This window comes from Vicia villosa, linkage group LG5 (genome assembly GCF_029867415.1).
Source record: "Vicia villosa cultivar HV-30 ecotype Madison, WI linkage group LG5, Vvil1.0, whole genome shotgun sequence".
Classification (NCBI taxonomy): Eukaryota; Viridiplantae; Streptophyta; class Magnoliopsida; order Fabales; family Fabaceae; genus Vicia; species Vicia villosa.
Window position 1 is genome coordinate 140,798,823 of NC_081184.1, and position 23,788 is coordinate 140,822,610.

Genomic DNA, 23,788 nt, shown 5'->3' on the forward strand with positions numbered 1-23,788 from the left:
ATATTGAAACAAGCATACATTATGTATAACTGATCTAAGATTTACATATTGAATCGGTGGATGAAAACCAACTCCCAACAAGTCTTTTCCTCTGAAACTTATCTTTCGTTATTTACGCATTTTTACTTTCCGTAACTTTCAACCAAACAAACTTGAAACTTATGCTTAGAGATATAGAAACTGTTGAACGGTTTTTGATATCGCTCCAATCCCTGTGGATACGATAATATAAAATACTTACATTTGACTTGTACTTTCTACAACATCAGTGCCACAGGACTATCAGATGATGTAGGCATTCAGCAGTTGGCATTGTGTAGAGGGATATGTGACATGGTTCTACACAGTGTCACACCCTATCATGACACCGAATGCTCCTGGACGTCCACCTAGGCCAGCACATGAGGAGATTTTAGAGAACCAACAGGCAGAGGATGATCTGGAAAATTATTGAGTTATAGTTAAAATAAATTTATGATTGATATTTAATTGAACTCGTGGTGAAAAATAGAATAATTTTCATGTTTATAGTTTCTCATTTGGTAAAGAATTGAATGAATTGCGTTTTCCAGAAATCCTTCATCTCAAGGTTGAAGATGAAGTTGATTTTGTGAACTTTGAGACTTGTTTTTAAATATAATTTTATGGAAGCGTGTTTTATAATTGATGTATGGTTACCTCAGTGGTAGAACTGCGTTTTAAGTCTCTCCTTGCCTCCAAGGGTGCGGGTTTGAATCCAACCTTTTGCTATTTTTGTCATTTTTCTGATTTTTAACCTATTTAACTATATAATTGCTTGAAGGCCCCTTATTATCAACATAGACACTTGGCCTGGTGGCTAAGATTTTAAGCTGTGATATTGAGGGCGTGGGTTCAAGACTCCTAGGGACCAAAACCTTATTTTTTTTATCACTTGTCTCGTTTAATTTCTTTACAACTTTGATAATTTATTTAATATAGTAAATCAACTTATTTTCACTTGATTTTTTATACATCCCTCATTTATGTGACCTATTTTGTGAATATATTTTAAAAATCCAAAAATATTATTTATTTGATCAATTTTTAATCAAAACAAAAGTGATGTTTTTATACCTTTTAAAAGGTCTTTAAATCAAATCTTTTCAAATGTTTTCTTCACCAAATATTTTGATTAAACTTGTGTGATTATTTTAGGTTAAACCTAGCTTCTTATGAAGTTCATACCATGAGTTGTTCAATTAAGGTTTATTCAACTTTTAAAAATGATTAGGTTAGTGTACATATTAAAACCCTAATAATGAGATCCTTTGATCTTTTGAGTTCAATGCAAATACCTTGTTAATATTAGCTTGATTACCATGATATCTCTTTGTTTATCCACTTGTACATATGCTTGTTGATTTACATCTTTGTACTTTATACTTTGGTTATGTCTTTGTCTTTATTTTATATATATATATATATATATATATATATATATATATATATATATAGACACACACACACATTATTTACTAAGCCCACATGCATGAGATATCCATCCATTATCACATCATACTCATACTTACATGATATGATCTTGAGGTATGTCATCCCTTTTATTCATCAAACTCTTACTTGAATTTATTTACACTGATATCTTGACTCACTTTTGTTTGTGTCCATGATACACATAACATGTCTCACACACAACTTGAGATACTCGTCTTTAAATGCTTGCTTGATATGTTTGATTCCTCATTGTTGCTAAAAATCCAAAGGAATGGGATCGTATTGACTAAAATTGTCAAGATACTCGCGTTTTTTGCCTCCTCTTTTACTTTATGCTTAGTATTGTTAAAGCTTAGCACTTTCACCTTATTTTAAAATTGGTCTTGTATTGTTAAAGCTCAACATCTTTTAAATCAACCTTGATTTTGTATCGTTAAAGCTCAACCACCACTCTTTTAAAATCAACCTTTGCATTGTATTGTTAAAGCTTGGCATCTTTTAAAACTTGTTAAGTATGGTTAAAGCTTAACATTTTAAAAACCCGCTGTGTATTGTTAAAGCTCAACAACCAAAAATATTTTTGCCGCATTGACTCTTTTATTTTCCTTTTAAGGGGAACTACAAATGCTCTGACTTCCCTATTGCACTTAAGGGGTATGTAGGCATTATATGTGATGTCTTGCCGATCACACTTTTAATAAAAACTTTGTTCACACTATCCCACTCTTTTTCACATATCAATATAACAATAATAATATATTTCAAAAAGGTTCCTATAGATTACTACAGATGTGAGGGGTGCTAATATCTCCCACTTGCATAACCAACCCCCGAACCTAAGATCTCTATCCTGTTTTGTTAATTTTTGTTTTAAAAACTTTTTTTGGGTTTTATTTTGCTCTTTTTCCCATTTCCTTTGGAAACAATAAAGCGCAGCGGCGACTTTCACTAAAATACGAGCTGAGTCAATCCAATGATCTCGGTCTTAATTTTTCACCGCTACATTTGGGCTGCGAGACTTATGCAAGACCGATTATTTTACTACTAACCATGGTATGCGGTCAATGTTCGTTGAGAGATGGCACTCTGAGAAGTTATATTTTCATATTCGACACGGTGAGGTGTCCATCACATTGGACGATGTATCAGAGATGAGGGGAAGACTATTAGAACACTCCATGGTTATCAGAGATGAGGCACATAAGATTATGGTGACCTATTTGGGAGTTGACCCAGGGGATGCCCTAGAGGAGATAGAAGACACCAGAGGGTATCATGCTAGGTTTGGATTCTTAAAGAGATTGTATGCACAACAAGTGAGAGCGGTATAGCATGCCGATGGAATTAATGAGCAGGTTATGCATCGTAAAGCATATGCATTAAGAACATACCTATTGTACTTGGTTGGCACATCCATATATCTGAACTAGAGTGTCTATTATGTGGATGTGGTTTACCTTAGATACTTCACTTACTTGGAGCATATTCATGAGTACATTTGGGAGGGGATTTTTTGGTCTACATGTACTCTAAGTTATCTGAATGTTGTATATGGAAAACCAAATAGATGACAACTAGCTGCAAGTTGTTGACGATAATATATTTGCATCTTTTATTGTTTTTGTACCATTTTCATAGCATGTGTACTACGCCATTACTAATAATTCATATGTACCATTTGTTGGACAAGTAAATTCAAGCCCAAACGGGGGAGTGAATTGTGGTCTTCAAAATTCGTGATTCATTTTATACCTTTCTCGATTAAAATCGTATTAGTAATTTTAGATGAGTAATTTGCAGCGGAAGTAAAATACCAAAAATAAATTTCAGAAAATAAAAGGATATGGTTAGAAAGATTGCATCGGAGATTTATACAGGTTTGGCCTATAAACTTAGAGCTTTTAAAGGTTATGCCTACAAACCTTAATACAATCAGATCTTGAGATTTTTACAGCCTTATCCTCAACCAATAACAGCTTTTACCTCAGGCTAAGCTAACAGACCATTTAGAGAATGATGGGTGATCTCAATAACGAAAACAAAGCTTTTTCTAGCAAAGCTCAAGAAACCAAATAGAAACATTTTATGACATGTTTATCTCAAGAACCAAACTCAATCTCTTAAGAGTGTCACACTCCTAAGAATATAAATGACCAGCATGACCACTTACAAAAAAAAAAATCTCACAAGTAAAGCTTCACTTAGTAGCACTAAGGGAATATGAAGTTAAAGAAAATATTTTCTAGAGAGAGGGGGAAAGATAAATTTTGAAGAAATATGAAAATATTGGAAAGTGGCATAGTTTGAAGTGAGGGAGAGCCTCTCTTATATAGTAGTTAGAAAAACCAAAAAAGAAAATGATCTATGGGTAAAATTGATGATCTAATTGAATGGCAAAATGCTCCAATCGATTAAGCAACTCAAATATAATCGATTGGAAAGCCCAAATAAGAAGGTTTTGACATAGTATCGTCGCAAGTCCTAAATGTGTTGTTCTTATTGATTTTTTAATCGATTAACACTCTTCAAATCGATTAGCATAGTGTTCTAATAGATTGGCTAGTTAGAAAAGTTTTGTCAATTGATTGGCACATCTTTCCAATCGATTAGATAGTTAAAAATAGTTTTAAAAAGGTTTTGCATAACATTTTAATCACTTGGTTCTGGCTTAGAAAATCATTATCAGGATAGAAACATTTTGAAAGATCTTTTGTGTGTGTGTGAGAGAGAGAGGGAGAGAGAGAGAGAGAGTTGTCAAAGCACTCTTAAGATACTACCTTACTTTTACAATACTTGGTTCTCTCAGACAGATCAGCATACATGACCCGACGAGCTTTCACACCTTTCTCCAAGGAGCTTTAAGACTTTTGCTACATAGATTTTTATTGTACATGCACTTAATCTTGAGCCATTTTATTGATGAGTCATAAGATGCTTTGGATGTACTATCATCATCAAGGTTGAAATCTATTGCCATTCGTTGTCATCATCAAAACTTCAGACGCGGCTCTTAATCACCTGCAAGTACATAAATCTCACCATTTTCACACATGTATCCTTCATCCATTCCTACGCATATCCAACTCGTCATATTTTGATATCTACACTGAGGATATGCCACGTGTTTGTGTGTTTGTCCCGCTCAGAGGGAATCAGATTATCAAGCCCTTTAGAGTGTATCTTGATTGCACAGTAGTTTATGATATACACTTCCACCTGTACCACGATCATCGTCTGACGCGTCCCTTGGATGATATAGCCTTTAATCTGGATGGTTGGCTTGTGAGTCACGTATGATGTATCCATATTTTCTTGAGTGAGTCATGCGCCAATTCAAGTATATGCAGTTAGTTCCAAGAGACCCTTTCAATTCTGATCCTCCCGCTATGGTCCACAGAGATGTATATGCCTTGATCATCTGGTTCCGACTGAAGCCCGAGGTATTGCAGCTCATAACAATTGGAGTTATGCATGCAGCTATGTCCAATTATATTATAGAGTGTCACATCCTTATATGACATCAGATGCTCTGGAAGATCCACCTAGGCTCACTCATAAGGAGATATTAAAGGTGGAGCATGCTAGGGCAAATCATATTGTTGATGTGTAGCCTGCATGTTGTCGTATTATGGATCTTGCACGAGCGAGTTTTGACAGAAGAGTCTTTCTGGAAGGCTCTCATGGAAGGGACATTATAGATGTCATTCTTACTGAGGCACATATGGTATTGTAATACATTAGTAGTGTAGTAGAATTTTTTAATTTCCTTTGGATGTTTCTCGTAAGAGAAACACTTTCCTTAATAAAATTAAATATTAAACTTGAATAACATCAATAGTTTAATTTAAATTTAATTTAAAATTGATAGTTTTATTTTTAATTTTAAAATTTAAGTGTTACAAAAATTATTTGAAAGATTATAACAACACAATTAATCTATCATTAAATTTAAGTTATATTTAGATATTAAATAAAAAATTGTATTAAATAAGTCATTCACAATTGATTATCATTCATCCTCATTAAATAAATATGATTTTAAAATGTGTTTTGATAAATAAAATAAAAAAAACATCACCAACTATATGCACGAATATGAATATCTTTATTTTCATCAATTAAATTATCTTGTAAAAGAATATAATATCTTTATTTTCATCAATTAACTATGAATATTTAAATCATCAATTAAATATGACTATTTAAATCATATATATTATACGAGAATACTTATTATTCATCAAATTATTATTATTATTAAATAAATTAAATAATTATATAAAATTTTGAAATATTTGGTTCCTCTTAAATATGGAGCTCAGGGCTGTTATAAGTTCACTTAGTGTTCAAGGACATTAATATGCCCAATGGGCATGTGTCTTTAATGATTTAAAATTTTTAATTTAGAGTATGTTCAATAGTCTTTAAAAAAATTCCATTTTGCATTTCTAGACTACTATTAAATGGTATCACGTTGAAATATTTTGCTTATGCAACTAAACAATTTTGTTTCAATGGTAAAAAAAATTAGAAAACTCTTAGTCAATTTACACTATTATAATTTGAATGTTTGTTTATGTATTGGTTCATATGTTTAATGAAAAGATATAATATTTTATTCTATTGTTACCGGAGTTTACCTAAAGTCCCTCACAAAATTTTATGACTGTCAAATTTTTACGTATAAAACTTTTTCCCATAAAAAAATAGTTACACTATGCGATTCTCTATAATACTTTATTGAAGATGCAGTTATTTTCTTATAAAGAAATTTCTTTGATCTTTTTCAATATAAACTTTTGACCCGTTGCTCAAATGCACAAAAACTTTGTCTTAGTGATACATTTATGACTTTAAATCAATAAATCTAAAATAATTTATATAAATTTGAAATTATATATTGTTTTTAATTTTTTTATCAATTTTAATATTATGCATGAATTAAAATGTTTCATATATAAACATAGATATGTTAAAGTATAGAAATGAGTATATCTAAATAAACTTCATTGTAAAATTTTATTTTATTTTTTTAAATAAGTGAATGACAAATTTTTTAGGGTAGTGGTCAATAAGTCAGAGAAGAGCTTTAATGTATTAAAGAGATTATAGAAGAGACTCATTATAATACTTTAGAACTTAAACAATCAACTATGTTGACTTTTGGTAAAGATTAAAGGTGAGGTGATATAAAATTTATAATTGAAAGAATTCATATATCTATTACTTTAAGGTGTTAGATAAATATCTCATATATCTTTTAATGTGTTGCTCATAAAAAATCTGCAATGTAAAAACACTACCTTAGTTAGTTGATTTTGTTAGGACATAATCATATGATAAATCTATTAAGAGGTATAAAAGAATCTTAGATTGATCTTTCTATTATTAAAAATGTCTCTCTATCTTTGAATGTTAGCCTTTAGAACTAGATAAAAGTAAACTATATAAAAGTAATGGTAAAAGTGATCCATTCATATATGTCATCGAAGTTAACAAAATGTAATTTAAAATTTTAAATATAATATTTAGATAGTGAATTTACTAAAATATATCCATGAAGTATTTTATTACCTTTAACAAATTTTTATTTATGCCTTACTCTTTCTAAAAAGTTCAGTTACATCTTAATACTTGCTAAAATATTAATAAGTGAGTACATGTTAAAAAAATCTCATTAAATAATATGTCATATTAAATTTTAATTTTAAATATGTTATATTAAATAATATAATTAAATAATAGGATTAAAAATGTTGATAGTCGTCTAAATATTTTAATATTTAATAATAGGATGTATGGTCACAAATTCCATCTTTTCGGTTTCAGTCTAGTAACTCATGTTTTTTTTGTTCTACCATAGTTTGTTGCCCAATTTTGTTCTTCCATAGTTTGTTGTCCAAATCAAATGTGCATGTCTAAGAAGGAAGAAAACAACAAGAAAAAAAATGCATATTTAAAAAAAAAAACATTTATTGTTATTAGTGGTGAACTGGTGATGAAAATACAGAAATATGTGAATCATCAAAATGCATAAGTAAGAAAGATATAAAATGCAATTGAAAACACATCTTAAAAACGAAGAAAAAAAATACAAAATATGTTGTTACTAGTGGTGGTCACTAACTCACTATTACGTTAAGATCCTTGAGTAATTTCCACGTAACATTTTTACAAGTATTATTAAAAATATGTTTACTTAAAATGTTGCATATTTAGTTTATTATTATTATTATTATTATTATTATTATTATTATTATTATTATTATTATTATTATTATTATGGTTGCATAGTTAATTTAGGTCGACAGAGAGAGCGCGCTAATTCTTAGAGAGGTTCTAGTAGACTCCATCATTGGTTGGCTAGATTTTTGCATAGGATTTGAAGTGCTCCAAGTTGTCGTCCTCTCTTGAGAAAATCTACTGTGAAGACTGGACAAGGGAATTCGTTAAAGTGTTTGTTGTGGGAAGGAGGGTCACGACACTCCCTGCAAGTCAAAGGTAGGGGTCATGTATGCATACCCAGTTATCTTTTAAATGCTTTAGTCCTAGTAATGAGATTTTGTGTTGCTCTTTGTAGGGCAACCCTTGCTACAATTGGAGTTTTTATCCGGTGGAGGGGCAAGGATGGGTTGCTTTCGATTTGGTGTGGTATGAAAGGGAAGACATTCTTCTCATTCATCCGACCTGGCTATCTTAGGGTCTGTTTAAAGTGGGAGAGAACATTAGGTTGTGCTTTATGGTGAATGTTTATTCTAAGTGTTCTTTAGAAAATAAATGAGTGATGTGGGATCATTTAGTTCGAGCGTGTGATAGGTTTTCACGTGAGGTTTAATGTGTTATTAGTTATTTCAATTCAATTTTTTAGTTTGGATGAGAAAAAGAATGTGTGGTGGGGATTCAAGGATCGAATTCTGTGAAATCCCTTGAGTTTAGAGCTTTTATCGAGGGGATGAGAATGGTAAATTTTCCCATGTTTGGGAGGAGGTTTACTTGGTTTCATTCTAATGGGGTTTCTATGAGTAGGTTGGATCTTGTTCTTTTGTCAGCAGATTGGGAGGAGGGAGGTCAGGGTAGTCTTTGGTCTATGCACATAATGTTTCTAATCATTGTAAATTATTGTTAAGTGTCAATCTTAGCTTTGGGGGCCTAAGCCCTTCCAGTTTAACAACTTCTGGCTAGGAGCTCAAGGCTTCGAGGAAGTGGTTTGGGATTCTTAGCGATCGGAATCTCCCAAAGGACGAATGGTATAAGGAGGTGGTTAGTAATTTGGTATATAAGATCAAGGATATATCAAGCAAGATCGAGAGCCAAGAGTTTAAGAGAAAAATTGTGGATCTTTTTTAGAGGATTGGAGTGTAGAGTGTGTTTTCTAGGAGTTGTGATAGCTTATCCGGTGTTGTGTTCCATAGTTGTGGTTCGATGCATTCTAGGCCAACCCTAAATGGGGTTTCCCTACCTTATTTCTCGTTGGCTGAGATCGAGTCTCTTTCGACAAGGTTTTCTCATGCAGAATTAGAAGAGGTTGTCTCCGAGTTTGATGGGAATACGAGGTGCTTCCCTACCTTTTATCAAAAGTTTTTTGGTGGATTAAGTCAAAGGTTCTTGAGATGTTTGATCATTTTTCCTTAATGGTGCTCTTTCTAAGAGTCTAGCGTCTTTTTTCGTCGCCCTCGTCCCAAAGGTAGATTATCCTTTAGGGTTGGGTGATTTTTGACGTATTTCTCTTTTGGGCTCTCTGTATAAGTTAGTGACCAAGGTGTTGGCTCCAAGGTTGGCCGGGGTGATGAGTTCATTCATTTCCCCTGAGAAATTGGCCTTTGTTAAGGGTGGGAGGTGTTTGGATGGTGTGGTTTCTCTTAACGAGGCTTAATATCTTGCCACGGTGATTAAGCAACCTAATAATCTTTTATTGGTGTTACAAAGGTGATAATCGACTAACTCTAATGGGATAATATATTATTCCATGTAATAAACCATTTTAATTGATTAGAATAAGTCTCTAATCCATTAGCTAGGTACAAAACTATTTTTTCGGTTTTTTTAATAAAATTAGATTCGGGTTCCGATCATGAGAGAGAGAGAGAGAGAGAGAGAGAGAGAGTGTGTGTGTGTGTGTGTGTGTGTGTGTGTTGTGTGTGTGTGTTTCTGATTTTCCTTAGTAATGTAAATAAATAATCTTATACCTTTAAAGACAAATATCACTCGACACAGACAAAGAAAAGTCTCACACTTCCCCTCTTTCACAACTTTGAAGATTCAGGATCCCTTGCTAGATTCAACATTGATTTAACACTTTATTTAGGATTTAAATTCTTTTATCGAATGTTGTTTGAGATAACTGTAGGAAGAACATCATCAACAGAGATATTGCTTGATCACTGACTTCACCAAATTCTTCTTGACATTAGGTGTTTTCCTCCAAAGTTAGGCTTTGACAACTTGATATTCAAGCACCACAGTTTCATTACCACTTCTGATAAAGACTTCACAGGACAATGTTATTATCATCGGAACCAAAAAGACTTTATCATCATTTCAGATGAAGACTTCACATCACAATATTGTCATCATAAAAATCATTCATCTTCAAAACTAAACAAGTTGTTACAGACATCATAACTACAAGAACATAAATCTACACTTCAATGAAGAAAAAAAGGAAGTAGGACTGAGAGTTACTTCTGACATGATTTATTAGGCTAGAGAGAACTCCCATATTCAAGAGTTAGCATAAAAATAAAGAGTTGTCAGGTAATATAACTCCAAGATGATCCTAAGGGAGATGAACGAAGGCGACCTTATGCTTAAATAGGTTTTTGCGCCTACTCAGATTTAGGAAGTTGCTTCATAATTGGAAAGGGTCATATCGAATACGATAGAAGTTTCTATATGGTGCTTACCAGCATGAAGAATTGGATCGAAAGCTCATCCCATGAACTTGTAACTCCGTGAACCAAAGATACTATTATAGTTAATCATTAATGTTACGTGAATTGGATTAGAAGAGGATGTATATCCCTTAAATGTATGAATCATCATCACTTTTTTTAATAAATAATGGAGATAAGGTGGAACTATTTTCACCTGAAAGAGAACAGTTTTTAACAATGTGCCTTATTCTATTAACTTATTACTAGTGCCACACTTTTATGATATGTTACAAGATTTTATGAACATTCATTGAATGGTCATTTCTGCCTTATCAAGAAATAAATTATTGGATATTAGGCATTAACGCTTGAATTTCACTAAATGATCCTTAGATCCTTATCATGTAATAAATTGTTGGACCTTCACTGAAGGATCTTTGTCGCCTTATCAGACAACAAATCAATGGACCTTCACTAAAGAATCCTTTTCGCCTTATTAGATGATAAATTATTGGACCCTTAGTGAAGGATCCTTATCTCCTTGTCAAGCAAAAGGGGTTGCCTCCTGGTATGGCGCATCCTCCTTATCTACCATATGATCGCCCCTTATGACCTTAAATAGACAGATTTGGCTCATACCCAAGTCATGGTAAAGGAAGGCCACAAGCGTTTTGGCCCTCTCAAATAATTTGTCTACAATTTAGATCATCTCATCCTTGAAGTCTGAAAGAGTGTCCTCCAGCTTCTTTTCTAGAAGGCTCTCTGCTTGGAGATAATCCTTTGAATTGTTGAGTTCACCTTCCACATGGTCGTTCTTCTCACCAATCCTTTGGGTCTTATCATCCTTTTTCTTCTAAGAGTTTGCAGCTTATTTAAAGAGCGGATATTTGTCGCCTTATCAGACAATAAATCAATGGACCTTCATTAAAGAATCATTTCCGCCTTATTAGACAATAAATTGTTGGACCCTCAATGAAGGATCCTTATCTCCTTATCATCCTTGCAGTCTAAAAGAGTGTCCTCCAACTTCTTCTCTCGAAGGCTTTCCGCTTGGAGATAATCCTTTAAATTGTTGAGTTCACCTTCCACATGGTCGTTCTTCTCACCAATCCTTTGGGTCTTATCATCCTTTTTCTTCCAAGAATTCTCAGCTTATTCAAAGAGTGAATCTTTGTCACCTTATTAGACAATAAATCAATGGACCTTTATTGAAAAATCCTTTCTGCCTTATTAGACAATAAATTGTTGGACCCTCCGTGAAGGATCCTTATCTCCTTATCAAGAAAAGGGGTCGCCTCCTATTCTGGTGCATCATTCTCGTCTACCATATGATCACCCCTTATGACCTTAAATAGATTAAGTTGGCTCATACCCAAGTCATGGTAAAGGAATGCCACATGCATTTTGGCCCTTTTAAATAATTTGTCTACAATTTCGACCATTTCATCCTTGCAGTCTAAAAAAGTGTCCTCCGATTTCTTCTCTCGAAGACTCTTTGCTTGGAGATAATCCTTTTAATTGTTGAGTTCACCTTCCACATGGTTGTTCTTCTCACCAATCCTGTGGGTCTTATCATCCTTTTTCTTCTAAGAATTCTCAGCTCATTCAAAGAGTGGGTCGCCTTATTATGCTTTTCACTGGTTAACATCTTATTATTTCTTTGACCTTAGAGAACTCTTTATTCCCCATGTTCAGTTTGGTCTTTGAATTTGTGACATATCTCTCTTCTTAGTCGTAGGAGTCATGCATTTGGCGCTCCAACATTAAGTCCCTTAACATGTGGGTATCCACCAAGTTAGACATAGGTGTAGCTCCCATATGAATTTCTATTTTCTAATCGTTAGGGATGTTAGTAGGAAAATTGAAGTGTTATCCCACATAACTCTTAGCTCTAAGTCATCATTCCATAATGAATACACCCCTACACCCCTATCACTATCACTCCAAGGCATTTTGAGGATATAGACGCCATCGATGGTCCTAAATTTCCTGGGAAAATATAGGGAAAAATGAGTCGCTATCACTACTGAATTGGAACCACTTTCATAACTTCCGAATAGTTTCTCATAATGTCTAGGTTGGTTTCAAATAGTGGTCATATATCAAATAGTTTTGAGTGCCCGTTTAGTCGCCAAACGTTTCATAATACTCCCATATCTCTAAACACTCTCAAGTAGTACAGGGCTTAACTACGTTACCCCTTTCACTTAAATCCCTAATGATCATTATTTCTGAAATAGAAAAAGTATAAGGAAAATAGCTTAATACATGTGCTTAAGATGATGAATGATATGGAGGAACATGGAAAAGCTAGAGGAAAAACTTACACTTAAGAAGTATAGAAAAGATAAAGAAAGTGTGAATACGAAAAGGTTCAAAACCCCACTCTTATAAAAAATATAGGACACAGACACGGTTATATATAATTTATACATTAATAAAATAATGCAATTTATGAGCACTGTTTATTAAAAAAATCTAAAATAAAAACCAAAATTTATGTATATTTGAACTTAGTACTTTAATCAGGGACGGACACACATGGAAGGGTGTGTAGGCCTGTGCCCCCACCATGTTCTGGAAATTTTTTCTTAATATTGTATTTATCACATATTTATATGTTAAATATAATAAAATTAGTTAATAAATTTTCATTGGCCCACACTACCTCAATATAAATATGAATAGACTAGTGTATAATGATGCTCCACATCACACCTAATAAATTCTAAACTTAATTCTCTTAATATTTGTTTAATTTTTAATTATTAGAGTGAAGACCCATTTTGGTCCCTCATAAATATTACACGAATCAAATTAGTCCCTGACAAAAAAATTGACCCAAATTAATCCCTTACAAAATTTAACCGGGTCATATTAGTCCTTCAGCTAATATTTTTCTCAAATCGGTTTTTTCCTACTTCTAAACCGGTTTTTTCATACTTTTAAACCGTGACTGGACTGATCATGTTAGATTTTTTTTATTTTATATTTTTTAAATAATAAATTAATTTTTATTTTTAATTTCAATTTTAAACAGTTATCAATGAATAATATCAAAAAGCCAAAATTATTTCTTATAAAGTAATTTTTAAACAAGTAATTTCCATGATTTCTTTTAATATTAACAAATTCTATAAATAAATTTTTACCTATGAGGTCTTAAATCCAAGTCCCTTCAAGTTAAATGATTTTCACTTTACAACTAGACAAATCAATTTCTATCGTTAATAAAGTGACTATCATTTACAACTAGAAAAATCAATTTCTATTGTTAGTAAAGTGACTATTATTTACAACAAGACAAATCAATTTTTATTGTTAGTAAAGTGACTATCATTTACAACTAGATAAATCAATTTCTATTGTTAATAAAGTAATTATCATTAACAACTAGACAAATCAATTTCTACCGTTAGTAAACTGACTATCAATAGCAACTAATTAAATTTCTATTGTTAGTAAAGTGACTGTCATTTACAAATAGACAAATCAATTTTTATTTTATTAAATTGACTGTCATTTAATCTGAAGAGACTTTGGTTTGAGACCATATTGATACAAATTTTGTATTTTTTATTTTAAATTTAGAATTGTTTAAGATTAACCACATGGGTCTGAGTTCAACTCCTTATAAAAAACAATTTTGAATTTTTTATATTATTAATTTATAATAGTTTAAAAATGAATTTAAAAATAAAAATCAATTTAGTATTTAAAAAATGAAATATAAATAAAATTCAACGTGGCAGTCCAGTCACGGTTTAAAACTAGGAAAAAACCGGTTTGAAAAAAATATTAACAGAAGGACTTATATGATCCGGTTAAATTTTATAAGGGACTAAATTGGGTCTATTTTATTGTAAAGGATTAATTTGACTCGTGTAATATTTGTGAAGGACCAAAATGGGTCTTCACTCTAATTATTATTTAATTATAAAATAAATGCATTGTCCTCAATAATTTATGTTACCATTCCCATTCCAATTAACCTAATCTCTCCACCTCCCTATATAGTCTACAGATAAAACATAAAAATAGAATGACAAATGAATTTAGTCTCTCCACTTCCCTCAAAACAAAATATAAAATAAAAATTATTTTTTTATTCACAAATTGCAAGTGTGCAGTCTCTATCTATTTCAATTATTTTGTTTTCTCCGTTGGTAAGCTTCTAAAAGATACACCCTTTATTTTATATTTTATTTTCAATTTTATAATTTTACAATTTGTTTAATTAATATTATACTCCCTCCGTTTTTTATTATAAGTCGTTTTAGACTTTTCACACAGATTAAGAAAAATAATAATTGTTGTATGAAAATAAGAAATTATGAAGGTTTTTACAAAACTATCCTTCATTAATGATATGTGGAAGAAAAATTTATATAATTGAAAGGAGAGAGAATAATAAATATTTAAGGATATAATAGGAAAAATAACATTAATTATTCATTGGAATTGTAAAGCGAATTATATTAAAATACAAATTTTTTTTCCAAAACGACTTATAATAAAAAACAGAGGGAGTAAATTGTAAGAATATATATTATTCCTGTGTACAACTTGAATTTGTGTTAATGATAGAAATTTCATTGTTAAAATTATATAGTAACTGTTTGAATATATATTGTTATAAATTGTGAGAATTTAACCAATCGTTAGTTGGTTCGGTGGTGATTGGCGCTGGACTTGGTAGAGAGAACTACGGTTCGATCCCCCGCAACTGCACAGTTTAAAAAAATTCCCGTACTCGAGCCCAAACCCGCGTGGGTATCAATGTTATTGTTGAGTTAAGAAATAAATAAATACTTCCCCCGCAACTGCACAGTTTAAAAAAATCCCCGTTATTGTTGAGTTAAGAAATAAATAAATACTTCCCCCGCAACTGCACAGTTTAAAAAAATCCCCGTACTCGAGCCCAAACCCGCGTGGGTATCAATGTTATTGTTGAGTTAAGAAATAAATAAATACTTTTATTAAAATGTGTAATGATTTAATAGCGATATATTTTAAAAAAAATCTAGAATCATGCATTTTTTATATAATAATACAAATGACATTATATAAATATGTAGTGCAGGTAGGGGTGGAAATAGGCCAGGCCGATAAGAGGGGCCTACAAGCTGGCCTATAAAGGCTCAGGCCAGGCCACACATTTTTTATAAATAGAAAAGGCCTAGGCTTTTTTATAAGCCTATTTAGTTAAAAAGGCTAGGCCTCGGGCCCAAAAAAAAGTCTTTTAGGCCTATCAGGCCGGCCTATTTAAATAAATATGAATAATTTTTTTATTATCAGTATGTTATGTTTTGTAGTTTGAATTAAAATACATAAATAAAACTTGGTTATCTTAAAGAACTTGTGAAAATAAGATGAAAATACCTAATAAACATTGTTTTCATAAGTTATCTTAAACAGATAGTCTGCCAGAACTTATGCTAATAGGTAAGTTAAAATAAGTCAATGCAAATAAATTTTTGGTCTCTTGGTATTTTAGTTAGTTAGTCTATTCAAACAATATTTTAGTTAGTATGTCAAAACAAATAGGCTTTTATGTAGGCTAACAGGCTAACCAGGCGTTCGAAAAGGCCAGGCTCAGGCCTAAAAATAAGCCTACGACAGGCCACAGGCCGGGCTTAGGCTTCGATTTTTTTGACAGGCCAGGCCTAGGCTTGGCAAAGCCTAGCTCGGCCCAGCCTATTTCCACCCCTAAGTGCAGGTATAGGGCGGGATGGGTAATAAGGTACCCGTTAAGAAATAAATAAATACTTTTATTAAAATGTGTAATGATTTAATAGCGATATATTTTTAAAAAAATCTAGAATCATGCATTTTTTATATAATAATACAAATGACATTATATAAATATGTAGTGCGGGTATGGGGTGGGATGGGTAATAAGGTACCCGTGTCCGCGCTCATACCTGCATATTTTAATGGGTAATTACCCGTGTCCGTACCCATTTTTGTGGATTTTTACCCTACCCGATGTGGATATCCATTGGGGATGGGGCAAATTGCCATCCACTCTCACGACACTGGTTAAGAGTTTAAAATGGTGTATTTTTGTTTATTAAATACTGTATTAAATATAATAAAAATAAAAATAATTATTTTTCTAAGAAATAAAAAGTATGTTTTTCTTGAAAACACTTGTATTCAATGCATTGCAAATTTAAATAATTTATTTATTTAAATAATATTTTGTATATTTAGAATCCTTAACTAGTGTCCTAGAAGCACTACTTAACATGACCATTTATTTAATGTTATATATTATATATGTATTGACCCCACTACGGTAATTTTCTGAGTGCGTCCCTGCTTTCAATCAACCCAAAAAAAGACTTAAATTAAATACTTTCAATTAAGATAGAAAAGGAATGAGTATCTGAAGAGAAATAGTAGAATACCAGCGCAAACAATGGTGGAATATCGGCCTCTGACGAAGATGAAAACAAACAAAGAAGATGAAAACACAAAAGAAATACGAGTTGTTTTTATAGCGGGGAAATGAAATATGAAAGATAAGAAATATTTTTATATTTTTTTTAATTATGAGAGTTTTAGAGGTTGTCGTGTCCGTTATTTGAAATAGTGTGTCGTATCCGTGTCCGTTGTTTTTTAATTTTTGTTGTGTTAAATACTTCAAAAAAATGTTCAATACGTATCGTACACATGTCGGTGTCCGATACGTGTTTGGTGCAAGGACTTGTAATTGACGTGTCGGAGCTTCATAGAATTTAATAATCATTAAAAATTCGTGTGATGAATTGTGATAATCTCAAATTCAAAATTGCACATTGTTGTTCAGCTTATTAATATTAATATTTCTCAACTAAATTAAAAATTATATATAAACATTATTTACAATGACATATATTTTTTCAGTTTTTAATTTTTAAAATTTTACAAAATTCTTAATATACATGAAAATATGAAAACAGTTTGTTGCAAATGACCTGATTTGATATATTGTTGAATTTTATGCTTGATTTGAAATTGATTGAAACAGTCAGAAGTAACAGCTTATTGAGTGATCCCTGATTTATTAAGGTTGATTGAATTGAAACAGTCAAATTACTAACTTCTATTTTTCCAGAACTAAAGAAAAATAAACATTTTATTAAACATAAATGCCATTAGCACTGCACAATTATAACAGTCAAATTAATAAGAATTTCTCTTTTCTTCAAATAAGTGTCATAGATAAGAGAAAAATAAGAGAAGTAAAATAGAATAAAATAACCAAATCAGTCCATAAAATTTGCAAGCCTGTTTTTTCCATTTCAATGTATTATTGGTTTACAACCGTTTTCAGAATCTCAAATGACACAAAATCACAATCACAAACTACACAACCTTTACAATCCCAAATCTTACAGATCTATAACACAATCTTAAATCACAATTCATTTTCATCATTTCATTTCTCTGCTCTCACTTTTGAGTGCATACTCCAAAAGATATTGAATATAACAATGGTCTCTCCTATAAAATGGTGTGTCTTCTTCACTCTTGAATATATATATTTTGTGTCATGAATTACTCTTCCTAGCTACTACGTATACTTCTAATATATTTTTGTTTTTGTTATGTAGTGTAAATATTAAAGTACATAAAGGAGCAATTAAAACCTCAATAGCATTATTTGTTGGATTTGTTTTTGGTATCTTTATAGGATTATCATTTCCATCACTACCGTTAACAAAGGTGTGTAATCTTGTTTAACTGGCATTTTAAGTGATTAATCTTATTGATAACAATGTTGTAATCTATATTAATATTTGTTAGATGAATCTTCCATCAAACCTTGTTCCATCCATTGATCTCACACATGTTGATCACAAAATTCCTAGCATATATGCACGGCATGTTAAAAGTGGTAGACACTTGTCCAATGAGTTTCACAAACACACTAAGAACACAAAGGTATGATTATGTATTGTTTTTATTGTACCTCTAGTTCATCAAAATATTGGAATATTGCAATTATTAATAGGTACATTTGATTATGATGTAGATTTGGGTACCTACAAATCCTCGAGGAGCTGAAAGGTTACCCCCTAGAATTATCGAATCTCAATCAGATTTTTATCTTCGTCGCTTATGGGGTCTACCATATCATGTATGCAAATTCATCATACAAGAAAATTAGTTAAATGTATAATTGCTTATTCTATTGTCTCAAATTTTAGAATCGTTATTGACATATTTAGTTAAATTGGTTATATTGTGGGTGAATGAATAAGTTATAAAGAATAACAAAGTATGAAATACTGACATAAAAACTAACACAACTGTCAAGTTCACATATTCCTTATTAGAAATAGAAAAATAAAAAATTGTTTCAAAAGAATTTATAATATCAATGGACTCATACGATGATATGATCATTGAGTGGTGATGGCTCCATGACTACATTCAGTTCAGGAGAGTATATTGCCTTTTCTTCGTTCATCTCTCAGATGGATCTTTTAGATCTTCCTTTGTAGGGTAGGAAATTCACGTGGTTCCAACCAAACGGAATGGTTATTAGTGGATTTGATCGGACTTTGATCTCCGATGGTTGGTGGGGTTGTTGGGGAACGATTGTTCAATGGGTTCTCCCCAGAGATGTTTCAGATCAGTGTCCTATCATTCTTAAGTAAGACAATCAGTTGTGGGGCCCTAAATTGTTTTGGTTTAATAACCATTGGTTATCCCACCTGAATTTTCCTAAGTATGTTCTTAATTATTGGTCCTTTTTCCCCGATCAAGGTTAGATGGCCTTTGTCCTCTTGAGAAAGCTTAGATATCTTAAAGTTATCCTTAAAGGTTGGAACAAGAAGGCTTTTGATAATTTGGACTTCCAGATCGAGTTTTGTAGAGTTATGGTTAGTAATTTGGACTTGCAGGCCGACCAAAGGGCCTTATTTATTAAGGAAGCAGGAATTAGGTTTAAAGCCATCCTTGATTTATGGGCGCTGCTTAGGGCAAAGGATTCTCAATTGTCCAAAACATCAAGATTTCAATGGCTCAAGGAAGAGGATGTTGATTCGGGTTTTTTCATGCTTCGATTAAGAGTAATAGTAGAAGGAATTCGATCTTAGATCTCAAGGTGAGTGATAAATTGATTGTAGGAGTGATTAAGATCCGTTAGGAGGTGTTTAGTTAGTTCTCTGAGCTAGGTAAAGAGTCGATGATTGACCGACCTAGGCTTGACAGGGTGCCTTTTCAGTCCATGTCCTTGGAAGATAATTTGAACTTAGCTTCTTCCTTCCTCTTTGATGAGCAAGATGGAGTGGTGTCCTAATGTGATGGGAAGAAGTGTCCTAGTCTTGATGGGTTTAACTTCTCATTTTTCAAAATATTTTAAAATTTATTGAGGAAAGAGATGGGATATATCTTTATGGCATTTCATCGTTTTGCATCGCTACCCTATAGCTTTGCCTCTTATTTTATTACTCTTATCCCTAAGGTTAAAAATTTGTCTTTGTTGGGTGGTTCTCTCCCTATTTCCTTTGTAGGATCTCTTTATAAGTTTGTAGACAAAATTCTAGCTAATAGAGTTGGTGTGGTTATGGATAAGTTAATCTCTCCTAGTTAGTCTATTTTCTTAAAAGGAAAAATATTATGTTTGTTAAGGAGACTGCTGGTTTTGAAAAGCGATCTAGGAAGGCATGTCTCATATTTAAAATTCCCTTTGAGAAGGCGTACAATTCGGTTAGTTGGAGTTTTTGAATTATATGCTTATCATATTTGGCTTTAATGATAAATGGAGATCTCAGATTAGAGCATGTGTGTTTTATGATAACATGGGCATGCTGGTTGATGGCTCTTCAACACAAGAGATTAATCTCCATAGAGGTTTTAAACAAGACGTCCCTTTAACTCATTTTTTCTTTCTCTTTGTCGCAGAGGGCCTTAATGGTTTAGTTAAGAAGGCTAGTGAGCTATCTTTTTTCTATAGTTTTAAATTTGGATCCTCCAATATTAAAATCTCTCATCTCCAGTATGCTGATGATACCATATTCTTGGCAGATCCTTCAGTGGAGAATTTGTGGGTTATTAAAGCTATATTAAGGAATTTTGAGCTAGTTTTAGGTTTTGGGGTTAATTTTCACAAAAGTAGTGTGATTGAGATTAATGTTGATCCCTCTTTCTTAGAGGTAGTTGATAATTTCCTTCATTGCAAGATTGAGTCTCTCCCATTCAAGTATCTAGGGTTGCCGATAAGAGCCAATCCTCGATTGGAATTTACTTGGGAACCTTTAGTTAATTTCGTGAAAAAATACTTCTTTCTTGAAATCATAGCTATGTTAGCTTGTGGGAGAGAATTACCCTCCTTAATTTTGTTTTGAGTGGTCTTGTTGTTTTCTTTCTTTTTTAAAGATGCCCCAGGTTGTTTGGAAGTAGCTAACCAAGATTAAGAGGAGATTCTTTTTGGGGTGGTGTGAAAGGTGAGGTTAAGTATGGGTGAAATGGTTTGATGTATATAAATATAAGAAGAATGGGGTCTGGGTGTGAGAAATTTTTGGCTGGTAAACTTAGCTCTCTTAGCCAAATGGGGGGAGAGAGAGAGGGATATTGTTAAGTGTTTATGTACTTTGATCCAATATTATTCTTATTGTCAAATATGGTAATTCATTGGTCACATCCTTATGCTGGGATAAAGTCTTGTGTCCTCATTCGATTTCCTCGTGGTGGAAAGGAATTTTTCTTCTCGGGTCTAAAAAAGATGATTCTCAAAACTAGTTTGTGGGTGAGCTGGTTAAGAAGGTTGGGAAAGGTTGTAACACCTTTTTTTGAGAGGACCCTTAGATTGAGGAGACATCTCTTAAGGTTAGGTTTCCTATATTATTTTCTATTTCCCAAGCTCAAGTTAGTAAAGTGAGTAGTTAGGTAAGTGATAAGAAGGAAGGGTCATCTAGGATCTTAGGTGGAAGAGATCGTTCTTTGAACATGAAGAACCCTTGGTCTACGAGATTTTTCTAGTCCTTAGTCAATTCCAATTTAATAAGGAGAGAGATAGGTGGTTTTGGAAGCATAATAAGGACGGTATTATTTTAGTGGTGTCTGCTTACTTATTCTAAGTAGAGCTTAGTCCCTTTTTTTTATTCCCAACTAGTGAGGAATATCTCAACTCTTCCTCGTATTTAGAACAATTAAGCTCCCTCTAAGGTGGTGGTATTCTCTTGAAAACTTTTACTAAATGGGTTCATTATGGAGAGAATAATTCGAGCGTAAGGTTATTTTTGGTCCGGATGGCCTTTCCTATATGTTATGTGGAGATTGACTTGAAGCTAACTTGATTATTATTTGTAGTTATCTTCCACCGCGTGGTATAAGATCTTTAAGTGGTTGGGTTCACAGGTGGTTCTTCCTGGTGAACTTAGGATTCTTTTTGAATTTTTATTTCTTTAGGTTTTAAGATTAAGTGTAGGGGTGTTTTTGTTATGATTTTACATGTCGTGGTGAGGACTCTTTGAATTGTGCATAATGATAAGTTGTTCTCCTGTTCGTCAACGAATGTTAAAGAATTAGAAGACAATTTTTTTTGCTTAGAATTGGTTTCTAAGCAGGTCTTTTGTAAACTCAAGTTTCTTCTCCTATTGGCTTTAAAATCCTATCCTATGTCAGGATCGATAGCGAATCAAGATTTTGGGCCTTATCCATAGTAGTTTAGTGGTTTGTGTTTGTTAATGGTTCCCTGTTCTTGTGCTAGCAAGATTAACACCGAACAATTTTGAGAAATTATGATTTAGAATTCCATGTTCTCTAATCAGACTCTTTTCTTGATGGAGGTGGCACTTATAGGACCTAAGCATGGAACCAAAGTATCTTGTAACTTTTACCGTTGGTTATGATCAGAGAGAGAACATTGATGATTCAATAAAAAAGGTAATTTATGTTTCTACCTTGCATTAATCTTTGTAATGTGTATTTGGTTTGCTCTTTGTATGATTTTTGGACTTAACATTACAGTTCTCTGAAAACTTCACTATTGTGTTATTCCACTATGATGATCGTATTAGTGAGTGGAATCAGTTTGAGTGGTCAAAGAGAGCAATTCATATCAGTGCTAGCAAGCAAACTAAATGGTTGGTATAACATACTTTTAAGATAATTGAGTATTTTATTGTATCAATTATTTTCGAGGTAAAATATGTTGTAATTTGGTTGAAGGTGGTATGCTAAACGGTTTCTACATCCTGACATTGTGGCCTCCTATGATTACATCTTTATTTGGGACGAAGATCTAGGGCTGGAGAATTTTGATGCGGAGGAGTAAGTATAAAATGTTATAACTTATGTAGCATTAACACTTTTAATCAAATGAGTGTTCGGTGTCTGCCACTGACATGACTGATACATTTCAATATTGTATTGTAGGTACTTAAAAATAGTAAAGAAATATGGTTTGGAGATCTCGCAACCTGGTGTAGACCAAAGTAGTAGTTATACATGGGAAATGACAAGAAAAAGGGATGATGTAGAAGTCCATAAGTAAGTTTATAAATAGCTATCTTTTAAGTTTGTTACATTACATCATCATTTCATTATATTTATTATTAAACTTTTGTCATCCAATGTTTATAGAGAAGCTGAGGAGAAAGATGGTTGGTGTTCTAATCCACCCGTTCCACCTTGTGCTGCGTAAGAAAACACATGTTAAAGTTTGAATTAATCATTTATTTATTATTATAGTTCTTTTTAGTACATAATAACTAGCTTGAAACTCACAGATTTGTTGAGATCATGGCTCCTGTATTTTCTAGAGATGCATGGCGTTGTGTATGGCATATGATACAGGTTTTATAAACCTTTTTGTGTCATAAATATATTTATATTTTTCATCACATTATCATCTCACTAATTTTACATTCATTGCCTTGTAGAATGACCTAGTTCATGGATGGGGTCTTGATTTTGCTCTCAGAAAATGTGTGGAGGTTAGTATTTATCTCTGAAGCACCGACTTCTTAAAAAAAAAAGCGCCTATATAATAGTACGTGTCAGTATCGAACACCAACACCGACACAGACATGACAGTAACACTTGTGATTACGTTCAATTTATTTATTTTTTAAAATTATACTAGTGTCAGTGTCGTGGCTTGTGTTCATATCTGTATATTTGCATCAATACTGAACCTAATGAAATTAATTTGGATTGGATATAGTCTCCTCATGATAGAATAGGAGTTGTTGATGCTCAATGGATTATCCACAAAAGTATTCCTTCACTTAACAACCAAGGGCAAGAAGAGGGTGGAAGAGAACCGGGGGAAGGGGTAAGTATATCAATTTTGGTTTTCTTGATGAATTTTTGTATCCTTGAGATTGATATCAAAATGTGGTTTGCATCAGGTAAGAGAAAGGTGTCATGAAGAATGGCAAATGTTCAAAAACCGTATGGCGTATGCAGAAAAGAAAGTGAAATTTGATATATATAGTTAG

General features: G+C 32.4%; 1 protein-coding gene across 1 annotated transcript; it reads left to right on the forward strand.

The window, feature by feature from the left end:
- Positions 1-2,537: 2,537 nt before the first annotated feature.
- LOC131605615 (uncharacterized) lies at positions 2,538-23,788 on the forward strand. The gene is made up of 15 exons (XM_058877951.1): positions 2,538-2,798; positions 8,054-8,124; positions 8,886-9,026; positions 17,948-18,059; positions 18,141-18,278; positions 18,370-18,474; positions 22,146-22,229; positions 22,314-22,429; positions 22,515-22,616; positions 22,722-22,835; positions 22,929-22,985; positions 23,075-23,141; positions 23,228-23,281; positions 23,512-23,622; positions 23,699-23,788. The coding sequence occupies exons 1-15, from the start codon at positions 2,538-2,540 to the stop codon at positions 23,786-23,788; spliced, it is 1,623 nt and encodes a 540-aa protein (XP_058733934.1).

Coding starts and splice junctions, on each gene's coding strand:
- LOC131605615 (XM_058877951.1), top strand. CDS start 2,538: ATGTTCGTTGAGAGATGGCACTCTGAGAAGTTATATTTTCATATTCGA. Junction 9,027..17,947: donor GAGTTTGATGGGAATACGAG/GTGCTTCCCTAC, acceptor TTTGTTATGTAG/TGTAAATATTAAAGTACATA. Junction 23,142..23,227: donor GTGTATGGCATATGATACAG/GTTTTATAAACC, acceptor ATTGCCTTGTAG/AATGACCTAGTTCATGGATG.